Raw genomic sequence first — 14,283 nt, 5'->3', positions numbered from 1 at the left:
CGAGAGGAAATAGAACAGATGTTTAGCCTCTTAGGACTACAGAGAAAAGAGAGGATGGGTAGGTCTCACATTGTTTTAATTTCAGACTACATCAATTTAGTAGCCTTTTTGCCTAGAATCTGTGCTAAAAAAAAAGGTTTAAAACTCATTTATCCACAAAGTGAAAGGTCTTAACTGCTATGCAGGCGAATTGTTCAATTATTTGGCAATAGTGTATTGAATGCGTACAATGTGCCAGAGATTATGCCAATAACCATAGAGAAGGAAAATGGATAAGGCACATTCTCTGCACTACAAACTTAGAATCTAGTGGGAAAGAGGGATAGAGTGTCAAGATAACAGATAAGTTGTTATATAACATGGTAAAGGTGATGAATATTTGTTTAGGTCTCATTGTACATAGAACATTAGATGTCAAATGGTAAAAATTACACAGGCACCATAAGACAATGTTTCTTCCTGGGCAGTGTGGATCTTACTATTTTTTGTATTTTTTAGAATGCAGATAGATTTGGATGGAGATATCAGTGTGTAGTTACTAGGACAGAATAGAGGAAGATATATTTATGACAAGCCATGAAGAATCCCAAAGTTAAGGAAAGAGAAAAACAGAAGGAAGTATTTATAGTTGGCTTGGAGGAATAAGAAGGACAGCTTTGCAACTCACTGTAATGGAGAAATTACAAATGTCCTTGCCGTGCTGCCAAGTTAGTCTGCCTGTTCATGCTTAGGTAAACCATAATCTGCAGAGTATCACATGAAAGATACTGTGACGTCATCTTCTGTCCCAGATACATGTTCCTGAAACACACCTGCTCTCTAAAACACTTCCTCATCTGCCCCACATAGTGCATTTTAAAACTTCTTTAATGTTTTAGTTCAGGTTATATCAAGACTGAAAACTTCTTCCTTAGAATTGGAAAAAAAAACAACCTTTGGACAAGGCAACATACGAAGCCTACTCAAACTTAACATCTTTACTGACCTGATTATTGGAATAAAACTTTGCCATGCGAAAGAGAGAGATCTGATTTGCTTGTGGACGGGTATCTGTATGAGGATCATGACTCTTAAGAGAAGAGAATCAGGATAAAGCATGAGAGGATAATTTAATGATTAATTTTTTCCTATGAACGATTTCTGCCTGGGGAAAGCCAGGAAGAACACCTGTGCCAGATTTCTCAGGGCCTCAAAGACCATCACAGAATCCTCAGTCCTTATTTGTGGTTAAAAATCAGTGATGAGGGTTTTCTGGAACTGCAAATGGAACTGAGCTTAGAGCATGTCTCACATATTTCAGGTGTCACTACATACCCATATGATTCTGGGAAGAAAAAAATACATATAAAAATGTAACTAACCTTTAGAGACAAAACAGAATGTCAGAATTTTCTTTCCAGGATTTGCCATCTGTCTCTTTCATGGTAAGAATTCCTTTTATAAACAGAATTTATCATGGCCCACATGGATACAGGTAGCCTTCCCACTCACAGGAAATACAGACACCCAATATAAGTATATAAATTCTACCATATAAATATATGACATTTCTCAAATGTAACTGTTGGTAGACATATCTGAGAAGAAGTATAATCTATTCTGAGTTTAGTGCTCCTCCAAGGATAATGGTATTCTTTATTCAAGATTTTTTTTCTCTTACTAAATTCCCCTTCAAAAGAGAGCCCTCTGCCACCGAGGCAGATTCCATGACTTCAGCATCTCAGAGATGAGGTCCTGGTACAATGCATGCACTGGATAGAAGAAAAATTAATAATGCCACAGACGACTTGGTGATTTGATTCAGGCCTTCCTGGCTCACCCTTGGGGTTGGATTTTCTGCAACCAGGTGGGCTGAGCTAAGTGGACATTCAAGTTTTGAAAAGTGCTCTAATAGACTTTACAAAGATATCCAGTATATGATAGATTCTATGAGGCTTCAAAGATCCTTAATGGGATTTTTCAAGTCTTTTGAGTTGGTGCTGGGGAGTGGGAATGAAAATGAATTATCATCTGTCATAGTATAGTATAAAGTTTCTCAACCTTCAAACTGTTGATACATGGGAACAGATAGTTCTTGTTGGGCTGTGTATTATAGGATGTTTAGTAGCATCCTTGGCCTCTACCTTTTAGATGCTAGTAGCTCCCCCAGGCACATAGACTTCCACAGACAATTGTGACAGCTGAATATGTTTCCAGACATTGACAAATTTCTCCTTGGTGAGTAGGACTAAATTGCCCCTAGATGAGAATCACTGGTCTGGTGGAAAGTTGTAGGAAAAATTTTAATATGGCAGGTAGCTTGAATGAGAGTGGCAATTCTGAGTCTTGACTATCAAAACTACAAATGATAAATCTGCTTTAGGATCCCCATCATGTGTTCTTATTGTCCTCTGTGTATGTCTTATTTACCTATACAATTGAGGTATTGTAATCCCTAGTTTTCTTATTTGATTTACCCATTATATTACATAGAGTAGGAATTTAATAACTATTGTTGAGTTAATGAGTGAATATGGTAGGTAAAGTATAAGGTACATTTGTGTCTGTGGTGCCATTCTATGTTTCTCTTTCCAAGGACTTTTGCAAAATTGGTACCCAACAAAGGGGAGATCAAAGCCATTTTAAAAAGATGCCATCATGGCTATAAGCTGTTCCAAAGGATGTTCTTTATTATCAAGTATTCAGTGGTTACAATATGATAAAAACTCTGCCCTCTGCCAACATAACACATTGTAGACTTTTCTCAAGAAACTTAAACTCTAAGAAGGAGGAAATTGATCATTGCTATATATGGAAATTTATTCTCACATATAGATAAAGTAATTAGATAAACCCCTAAAATGAATAAGAGGTTACAAACCCTGGTTGTGAGCCTGTGCGTTATTTCTCCTTACAAGCCAGTGCTTGCAAGTTCCAGATTGTAAAATATTTGTGTGCAACCATTTGATGTCCTTAAAACCTTAGATTCTATGGATTACATCTGGAGCACAAATGTTTAAGTATGGGTCTTCAGCTTCATAGCACTAGTGAAGATTGTGTCTTTGCACCAGGTTCTTTTGTGTGTACTTAGACAAAGTGCTAATATTGGTGAGGACCTATGATGACAGGTCCCAGACTGACACTATATGCATATTATATCATACTCCAACAAGCTGGCGATGCCATTATTTTAAATTTCAAATGATACATACAATGGCTGAAATATTTTAGGAAGAGATGCTTAACTCCAAAACTCTTTCAGCCACACTATGGCAATATTGTCTCTTTATTTAATCAGGCATCAGATTGTATGGTCCAAGACTGTGGTAGATATTGGGAATATAAAGATGAATGAGACATGATACTTGCTTTCAAGGATGTTACAGGCTAAATGAGGAAATGTGGAAATGATACACAGGACATAGGAGTATGGAATATGAAAGGTCTTAAAAACTCTTGGAAAATCATATTTTAGAAAAACTATGCATAGATTTCAAGATTTTTGCACCAAAATAGACTCATCTTTAACCCAAACTTTCCATGAACTTTTCGATGGAGGCACAAAGTGATGTAGGCACAATGTGGAAAGGCTAGTGCTTCTTGCCCATCACTCTAAGAATCATATTTTGGTTTATCTATAAGAATAATTATGCTCATCAGAAAATTCAGAGCCTGCCATTAACTCAGACTGGCTACCTTCTTGCCCTCCTTTAGTAATTAAATATACAGCTAATAGCATAAATTACCTTTGTTTTGGGGGAAATAAACTGTATTTTATTTTTTTATTTTTATTTTTTTTGACAGGCAGAGTGGACAGTGAGAGAGAGAGAGACAGAAAGAAAGGTCTTCCTTTTTGCCGTTGGTTCACCCTCCAATGGCCGCCATGGCCGGCGCGCTGCAGCCAGCGCACGGCGCTGATCTGAAGGCAGGAGCCAGGTGTGTCTCCTGGTTTCCCATGGGGTGCAGGGCCCAAGCACTTGGGCCATCCTCCACTGCACTCCCTGGCCATAGCAGAGAGCTGGCCTGGAAGAGGGGCAACCAGGACAGAATCCGGCGACCCAACCGGGACTAGAACCCGTTGTGCTGGCGCCGCTAGGTGGAGGATTAGCCTGTTGAGCCACGGCGCCAGCTGTATTTTATCTTTTAACCCTAATTCATATTTCTAGCATATATAAATATTCACTGTTTTGCATTTATTTGGGGTTCTTACATTGAGAGTTTAAACAGTTTTTATATGCAATGGAAGAGGATACCTGCCATCAGACTACTTCTTGTAAACCTCAGAACAAAACTGAAGAAATTTCTCAGATACAACAACGCAAAGTGTACATGATGTCCCAGGCTCACACCTGGGACATGAGTACCTCCTGATCTGGAAAAAGTACTATGAGAAAAGGAGGCTCCATGATTCCTTGGCTGGGAACAGTCATTTTTACTGTGGTGCAAGCTCAGTCCTGCTGGACCAGCTACTTGCTGAGAAGGAAATGAGCTTGTTTTCCCTTGGTGTTTATGGAATATTTGCAGGATTTGTTTTCAGGCTGTTATCTGAACATGGGAAGATGGGTGGTGAAGTGTCTGGTGTGGCAGAGGCTTGCTTTTGTTTCTCCATGATCACATTTCCGTACTTTCCCATTGACCTTCCTGCCTTCTTTCACTTCCTCATTGCCATTTATTATCCAGTCTGTTTCTTCTTGCTCCTTCATTGCTCATTTTGATCTTTGTCATTCTTCCTTTGGTTTTTGCTCCTGTTCCTAGTCTTAAATTTTTTATGAAGGCTGTTTTTCTCTTGATTTTCAAAATGTATTGATATTCAATAGTCTTATAGTTTTTCGACATGAACTTTAAAAAAGTCAGAAGAAGAAAAGTAAACCCAACTTCCTCACACTTTCTAACTTTTTTTGAGAGAAAAGAGAAGGTTCAGGTCAGTTCTTATTTTTATCTGAGCAGTTTTCCCATCCAAATAGTCAGCATAAGGAATGTAAAAAGATTTAGAGGAATATAGTGATGGTCATGAATAATTCAGATGTACATTAAGAATGCAGAATTTTTGGAGCACCCAGTACATTTTAAGAAGACTATTGGAAAAACAGTAGAGAATGAAAACAAATATCATCTCTTCTTATTTTTTTATACAAAGACCACACCAAAAAATAAACCAAACAATTTTTTCCAATTGTAAATCATAAAGTACCCTGGAACTAGGATTCAGATTTTGTTTCTAAAATAGATGTCAAATTGAACTACAGTTGTAAGGCAAAATTTCTTGCTTTTTCGTTATCTTTTTTTCTAGTTATAACTTTAAAGTTTTATTTATTTACTTGTTTGAATGACAGAGTGGCAGAGGGCAAGGGAATGAAAGAAAAGGAGATGGAGAATGAAAGAAAAAGAGAGAATCTTCAATTCACTGGTTCTTGCTCCAAATGCCTGCAACAGGGAGGACTAGGTCAGGCTGAAGTCAAGGGTCAGAAGCTTCCTCTGGTTCTCCAACATGAGTGGCAAAAACCCAAGTTCTTGGTCCATCACCTGCTGCCTTCAAGGCATGTTAGCAGGAACCTGGACGTGAAGCAGAGGCAAGACTAATCACAGGCACTTTATATGGGATACAGGCATCACAAGCAGAAGCTTAACCTGCTGTGCCAAAACACCTTCCCCTCCATTATCTTTTTATATCTATATGTACCTTGGTAATACTTTAATTTTATAAATAACTACACAAAATTCACCAAATTTTGATTATTAAAATCATTCACATCCAGATATTTGGCCTCATTTCATTTTTGAAACATACACATTTATTTTACACACTTACTTTTAGGTACATCCAGTTTCCAAGAAAATAAGATTATATCCATTTTAGTCAACTAAACAAGTGAATTTGTGTTTAAAATTTTTTTTATTTATTATTTATCTGAAAGGGAGAAAAAAAATCTTCCATCCACCAATTCATTCCCCAAATGTCCCCAATAGCCAGGGCTGGGCAGGAAAATGGAACCTGGAGTAGAGCTGGGATTGAACCCAGATAATCTGATATGAGATGCAGGTGCCATAAGTGGTATCTTAACCATCTTAACCACAGTGCCAAATGCTTACTTCTTGGAAGTGCACTTTTTAAAAAAGAAGATTGCTAAATTGTGGGAAGGTCCAATAATGATTAGTTTGAAAAGCTAGTGTGATCATGTTATGCAGGAATTCCTGGCTCTACAAAGATGTTATTACTTTGTTGACAAATTTTTCTAATGTTTGAAACTTTTCTAATGTTATTCCTTTTGTACCTGATGCTACCTGAGATGACACCAACTACAGTTCCTGGCAAATATTAAATTTTTCAATAAATGTTTGTTCACTTTTCTTCTTCCTTGAATCTGTCTTACAAGTGTTCAACTTTTAAAATCCTCAAAATTCCATCTATAATTGAACATAAAAAGTTTGTCTTTCAATGTTGACAAAAAGCATACCTTTATTTCAGTCTCCGAAGTACCCTTGAATGCACATCTATTTAGAATTCAACTTTTTAAAATAAATAGGCATCATTGATATTTTCTTTATGTTGTTCCAATGTCTTTTGTAAAGTACTTTTCTACAAGATTCATAAAAAATAATTATTTTTAAACCTCATCTTGGCCATGTTCTCTGAATAACATTTACCTTACAGGAAACTATTTATTCACTGGTATATGGTTAGGTGAGTTCTTCTATGAATATTTTAGAAAGTAGATGAGAAATATGAAAGTTCTCAGAGAGCCCTGGAATCTGCTACACAACACATTGCTTTAACTCACTGAAATGAATGTAGATGAAGTTAGAGAGTTCTTGCTTTTTCTTTTCTAGTGAAACTCTCAGAAAGTCATCCAAGTTGGAGAAGGACAGTAATTTATCACTCCAGAGCACCCCAGTTCCAGAGAGAAGGCACACATCGCTGGGTAAGCTATTCTCTTCTGTAGAGATTAGAATAGGTCCTTCAGAACAGCAAGGAAAGGTCTAATCTTTAAAGGGCTTATTCGTTAAACTTTTCAAACAAAGATGGGATGCTTGGATATTCCTAGGAGATCTAAATGTTCCTCATGGCTGCCTGAGTGTGGTAGTACAATTATGCACAGTTCTTGAGAATAATTGGAAATTAAGTTCCTGCTGAATTACCCGATAGGAGCAAAAGTTGCTTCCCAAGAACTGCCTCTGGAAAATTTAATTGTCTACAGTTAGGTGACGCTAGGTTGGAGAGAAGACCCAGTAATAAACATTATTGGAAAAAATCTGAAAAATTTGTCCAAAGTTTCCATTTTACAGATGAGGAGCCTAAGTGCTATGTCTGTAGTTGGTGGACCAGGGCTGGTATGAGAATGGCTTCCAGACCTGCGCTTTTTCAAGTGATGTTCTCCTGTCTCCTGCATACTCAGAATCACAGTCTTCAGTGTGACTGTGCACTGGCTTAAAATTTAGGCCAGTAGCCCCCAAACTTTCGTGTGTATGAAATCTTCCCGAGTTGCTTCCTAAAATCATTAGTTCCTGACTATTATATCTAAGTGATTCTCATGTAGAAGATTGTAACAAATGCTGATGAGAAGCCACAAACTGAGAACAGCCCCTGAATCAGCAGTACTGTTTCACATCCTTTGACAAATATTTATTGAATGCCTGACTTCATGCAGCCCCTGTCCTAGGGACCAGGGATATATTACTGGACAAAACAAAGATTCCCAATGGGATATGATCCATATTTTTCCAGAAAAAGTATCTTTAAAAACCATTAGGTACTTAATACTCAATGATTAAATAACATCCCAATGCAAGTTGATGGAGCAAGTGGATGGTTTTAGGAGTTAATGTTCTGTTGTGAATGATCTGTGTATGTCTGACTGAGTAAGTGAAAGCATAGTAGAAATAAGGTCACTGTGTTATGGTCCAATAAACTTTGCTTTGCTCACTAGCCACAGATTATGTTTCTCAGCATGACTGGGCATCTCACAAATGTATTGCCTTGGTCCAGAGGAATCAGTTAATAAATTCTTTAGCCCTACAGGCATGAAGGGATAGTCCAAAACCTACTGAGGATGGATTACTTGTATCTTTGAATATGAAGGTTTGTTGCTGTGAACCTAACAAAATACTTCTTTCTGCCCAAATTTATAAAAGTCTTACCATCCATGCTACAGATATGAATGTACCCTTTTGGCTTATTCTCCAAACATAGAAAACTTTGCCACATGATAAACAGTACTAGATGAGCCACTTTGGGAATTACTTAATTAAAGTATACTGTAGTCCAGGCTTAATTGCTTCATCCCATTTATTTGATCTGAAATATCATTCAGAAACCACTTTGGGGAGGAGAGAATTTATGATCCTAAGCATATTTCAGAGTCCCAGTTGGACAATTAAAAAGAAAGACCATTATCACCAGATGTGCACTGGAAAATCCTTTGAACAGATGTTGGGCATGATGGATCTGTGGAACCAGTGGAGGCACCTCAAATCCTCCAGGCCTGCAAAGAAATGATTCCTTTTATTGGGCAATAATATTGGTGATGAAGTTTAATGACACAAACTGGAATGAAAGCAAATGACATCTAAATGATTGGAAAAAAACCAAGAGCAGACTCAAGCCCTAAAAATTTTATGTGAAATGAAAAACCCATGGAATTTGCCATTTTGTCAGTATGAACCTTTCATGTGAGAGGCATCTTGGCTACATTCTTGCTATATGATATATATAAGGATGTAGGTGATGTATATATATGATTTATTATGTGATCCTGTCAATTTCTTTGTATGCACTTAGCACACTAATCTGTTTTCTTTCATAGCCACAAAATTCCCCAGTCCAAGTTCTGATTTGAAAAATTATGAAACAGATACTTTTAATGGCAGTCAAGTTCTTGCACGGATCCTTGGCTTGGAAAAGGTAACTTTATTCAGTCTATAATGGAAATATAATAGGAAGTTGTTGAAAAAATAACTTTTATGTTAATACAAGTATGTCCCTAGTTGGAAGAGGTTTGGAGCACCTATTCCATTTAGATTAATATCTCAAACAGATCCTTTTCTTAGGTACTTTTCAATAAACAGCTTAATTTTAAGACATTCTGAATTCTTCAAAATCCTGGATATTTATTTACTTTTCTGTAAAGTCTCTCAATTGAACTTAAGGTTTTAATTTAGTAAGAAATAGGGTGGCATTATATGTGATCTTGTAATTTTTTGAAGCAGGGAAGAAAATAAAAGACCAAATGCAGCTACCATAGTCTTTGAACTATCTCATGCATGCTAATAATGTTTTTGGTAAAAATAGAACTACAGAAAATATCTCCCTTAAGTAGGAAAATCCTTTTCCTTAGCATATTTTAAAGAGCTTACCTACAGATTTATCTTTATTTCCTAGTGATTATCCAGTTCAAGAATTCCAGATTGCAAGATAGTAAGCATAATTTCTATCAGAGGTGTGAACTGGCAGCCTGTGAGATATGTGTATGTGTGTGTACATGTGCACATATACATACACATACACACACATGTGGGTCTTCTAAGAAACTGGATTTGAATGTTTTTAGGGCAGAACAGGCATTCTTCGGTTAAATAGGGTTTCTACTTCTCCTTATTGTCATTTATACAGTCATCATACATTTAAGGGTTTTTTTTTCAAATGTTTTATTAATATAGAGAACAGATTTAGCACATATTTCAGTTCTTTGGTTGCCCCTCAATGATATTTGAATCCTGCTTTATGTACTCTTTCTTCTCTTTCTCTACCCTCCCCTTGCTCTCCCTGTGTGTCTTTCTCAAACACACACACACTCACACACATCCATGCATGTGCACACACAAGAATTTTAAATAATACATTTAGGTCTCACATATTTGTCAGTTTTTTCATATAAACCATGAAACATGTCTCTGACCTTTATTCACATTCCAATAACAGTAACCATTGCTGCTTAATATTTGTTAGTTATCCTTGAATTAATGCTCTGTACAACTAAGGCATCTCAATAAACTAAGTTATGTGAACAGAGTAACACAAAAATGATGCCAGTGAAGGCCACTATATTCATCAATGCACCTCTGTCTCTAGTGCTGGCAGGAATGTAAGATTTTCCCACTCAGTACAGTCTACACATTGGAAGCATAATGTATATAATAATTGAGGTCTCTTAAGTACTGTCCAGCATGGAAAGTCTCCCAGTATGACTAGTTAATTCCATTCTTTTTTCCTGGTTTTTTTTTAATATTTTATTAAAATACACTATACATACCAAGAAATACATGTAAATGCACAGAACAATGAATTTTTTTGTCATCTGATCACCCTCTTAAATAACATCCAAGTTAAGAACAATAAAGCCTTCTCCAAGCAGGTGGATATGCAAAGTCATTCCATTCAATCTATGTCTTTCGTGTTATTCCCAGAAGACAGCCTTGCATTGGATCAGATAAGTTCTTTAGTATCTAGAACAGCAATATAATTCTGAAAAATACCACTTGATTGTATTGAAATTTCCCTGCTTTCTTTCTCATGTGGAATTACATTTCAGAACTTTGTGAAGCAGCAGAGAGCCACATAACCAGGGAAGATAAGCCAAAAACAAATTTATGTACATGGATATATTTTTAGAGTAGTTGGAGCAAAGAAGGGATGTAAAGATTAGGATGACATATTGATACCTATGTCAGCAATCTCTCCGATTCCTCTTTCTTTTTACTACTTTCTGCAACCCTTGTAAGAATGATTCAAGAAATCATTTTGGGATGAGTTTATGTGTTATGTTAGAGATATGGATGAATAACTATAAGACCTAGCACTTATAGTGCATCCTAGATAAGTGCATCCTGTCTTATTCCATTACATTTAGGAGTGGCTGAAAGACATGGTGTAGATTGTCTGACACATGCTTAAGGGGAGGATGAAGTTGGTCCTCATTTACAGGGCTGAAGGAATTAATAGGAAGGACCTCTTAAGTATTACAGTTAAATATAATGAACTCTGTAAATACCTAACAACTGAATGATGATGAATATGATCAGTATTAAAGGTGAAAATAGTACTGCTTCGATTACAGGTGTCAACTCTGAGATAAATGAGATTAGCATCCATTATTAAAACGATTTCCAATTATTGCTTATGTATATAAGCAAATATATATATATTATATACTTTACATGTGTTTTTTCCTTCTCTGCTTAAGACTTAAATGGAACTACTTTGATAATGAAACATAATCCATGATTGTCCACTTCTGGAAATAAATCCCACTAATCCTAATAGTCCAGGATACTCCTTCTTCTAGGACTTTTCTGATGGTCATAGCCAGTTGCCAAACAAAGAATCAGGACACCTGACTTTCTGTTGCCCAGTGCTCAGGATAAGTAAAGATTTTCATGCATGAAAATTTTTGTCTGAAAAAATCCTGATGCGTTTAGATTTTCTAGTCAGAGACATAGGAAATGAGTTCAAACAAAAAATCATCTGCAAATAATTTAAATCAAAACAACAAGAATTTATCACATGTAAACATGATATCTTCAATGTGTCCTGGAAAGCTCAATGTATTTCATTTTTTAAACAGTTGCTATAATATGGCACCTTAAAGCAGTTATCGTGAAGATAGGTCAATTTCTTTGAAGACTAAGGTATTTTAACACCTGTATTTACTAACATCATTATCCAATCTTCTCACATTTGTTTTAGCTATTAAAGCAAAATTCAACTTCAGAGGACATACGAAAAGAACTGTGTGAGGACAATCCAGGATACAATAAGGATTATGACTTCTCTTGGATCACTGTGGGAAAAAATGTTTTTAACAAATTTTGCTTTTCCAACATGACCCTTCTAGAGTCTTCTCTTCAAGAACTAAATAAACAGTTCTCTCAGGTGAGTGTAGAACTCTTAATATGATCAGGGTCTCATAAACTCTAGAAGAGGTGAACTCTTTCATTCTGGGATCCACAAGAGTCAAAGAGTAAGTCCATGTGCACTGGAATATGCCAACTGGAATAATTGCTCCCCTTTTACGTGTTTCTCACATAGACATGTGTGTACTATGCTTAATATTAAGTAATGTCCACTTATCATTTAAATGTGCAAGCCTGAAACCAAACAATTGCGTTTTGGTTAATGTAGGGACGTCTTTGTAGATGAAATATGTCTTTGCTCCATAGTGAACGAAGACTGATTGCTTTCTCTGAGGTCCTCAGGATGTAATGCAAGTTTAAAAATTACACTATGAGAGCCACATAAGTATTGGGAGTTAGAGTAATGGATAATTTCTTTTTCTTTCTCTGACTTCAAAATTAATTAGAAAGCTGAATTTTAATGAAACAAAATACTCTTTCCCAAACATGTTATACACTAGATTAGAACTAAGAACATTCTTTTATGGAATGTTAGTGGTCATTTGTATATGTTATTCTTAAATGACAATGGTGAAAACATGACACCAGTAACCTATATTTAATAAAACACCACATAAATGAAAGACCACAAAAATATTTAGAATTATTTTAAAATTTTATAGATGGGGAAAAATGAAACATCTGCTTCTAATATTTCCCCTTTGATTCACTGAATTTTATTTTAAGTAATTATTTTTAAGAACAGAATGCTTAAAATACCCTTCAGGAATTTGGATTTTCCACATGAACTGGATTAAAGACAATGTTATAATAACACCAATGCAATGTAGGGCACTTAAAGTCCCTTCTTAAAAAAAAAAATTGGCAGTCATGTAGAGTAGAATGTGTGGTCAAAAATACATTCTTGAAAATCACATTCTTAGATGGAAAGTCATTGAACCGAAGCAGACCGAAGCTCATCCATGCTAGAATGGATGAACTTATTAAGAAAATTGCTTTGGTTGGGAGTATAGTGAAGAAAAATGTCTAAAAGTACTAGCTGGATCCTATGATTCAGAGCAAGACCAAAGTCATGGTTTTTGTTTATTTGTTTCTGCATAACAAAGGGTATAATAACTGCATAATTTCCCTTACTAGAAATCTTCATAACTGAAGTTCCTGGGTTTGCAATAGAAATCTGGGATTTGGAAATCTGGAAATATTTTATTGCACTAAGTATGTGTAATTCTAATGAAAATATTTTCATGAATATGTATGAGGAGTCTTACAGCTCATGACAAGTGTGTATTAAAAAAAACTATGCATGGATGTCAAGTTTCTTTGTACCAACTTGTCTTTTAACTCTATTTTCTTGAACTTTTGAAGTTTATATTTATCAGAATAAATATATCTATACCATTTTTATGTCTGTCAGTTCATTTTATATGTGTTTATGTGTGTTTTAAATATTCTCTAACCAAATAAAATAAGGTATAGTAATAAATATAAGGAAGATATGTCTATAACTCCTAAACTATGTCCTAAGAAAAAAGAAAAACCTCACTCAAAAACTACTTTTTTATTTTACAAAATTAATTTTAGTTTCCAAAATATTTCATGTAAACTTAGCTTTGTTAGCCAAACTATAAATATGCCTATTTTTGGAGCTGTAGGGAATAAATCTAGTAATTTTTTAGAACATTAGAAAATGGTTACAGTTTATCCAAGCAAAAGATGGCTTCAAAATGAGTGAAGATCTGTAAGAACTTATGCTTATGGGAAAAGTGAGATTGTTGATGCTTTCAGAGAGTAAGCCGAGTGATTACAAATGCTACAATCTCACTTTGTTCTCTTTGTGGTTTTATTTTGTAAGATATCAAGTGACCCCAACAATCAGAAGCTTGTGTTCCAGGAAATAGCCCGAGTGCTGTCCCTCTTCTCACAAGTGCAGGAGCAGACAGCTGTGTGGCAGCTCCTCTCTAGTTTTCCAAATGTGTTTCAGAATGAAACATCGCTAAGCAATCTGTTTGATGTTCTTCGAAAGGCAAATGGGTAAGAAATGTAAGAATTAAATGGAACATTATTGTGCACAAGAAAGTCTTTGTTTAAAAATTTACCTGAGAGATTTACTGTTATAGATAATTTAAATACAGAGCAAATAATGTATGAACACTTTATTATAGATTCTAGCAATGAAGCTGAGTATATCAGTTCAGCAGAGGCAACACACACTATGGTCATCAGTGTTAAGGAAGCATGAGAAAGTAAAGATGAGCAGTAATTCTACCAGTTGTGTCAATAGTTGGTGTTTCAGAGCTTCTGAGAATGAGGAGGACAGCTAGGCCAATGGTAGACTGCAGTCGTGGTGCAGCTGTACAGTCTGAGAGCTTTGTGCATCTAGCATTGAAGCTGCCTAAGAATAAAATATCTCAATGGATTTTGGTTCATGTCATCCAATAATAAAGCATCCTGCTATCT

The 14,283-nt window shown here is 35.7% G+C and overlaps 1 protein-coding gene across 1 annotated transcript in view; it reads left to right on the top strand.

Moving 5' to 3' along the window:
* ABCA12 (ATP binding cassette subfamily A member 12) overlaps window positions 1–14,283 on the top strand; it is a 183,908-nt gene that overhangs the window by 64,435 nt on the left and 105,190 nt on the right. Inside the window, exons 4-7 of the mRNA XM_062201848.1 lie at window positions 6,808–6,899; window positions 8,781–8,878; window positions 11,660–11,845; window positions 13,679–13,857. Of these exons, the coding sequence (XP_062057832.1) occupies window positions 6,808–6,899; window positions 8,781–8,878; window positions 11,660–11,845; window positions 13,679–13,857 (555 nt within the window). The remainder of the gene's footprint in view (window positions 1–6,807; window positions 6,900–8,780; window positions 8,879–11,659; window positions 11,846–13,678; window positions 13,858–14,283) is intronic.

The sequence above is a fragment of the Lepus europaeus genome, chromosome 1 (assembly GCF_033115175.1).
Source record: "Lepus europaeus isolate LE1 chromosome 1, mLepTim1.pri, whole genome shotgun sequence".
In the NCBI taxonomy this organism is placed as follows: domain Eukaryota; kingdom Metazoa; phylum Chordata; class Mammalia; order Lagomorpha; family Leporidae; genus Lepus; species Lepus europaeus.
Note: the sequence above shows the minus strand (reverse complement) of the source record. Positions and strands in the feature narration are given on the sequence as shown.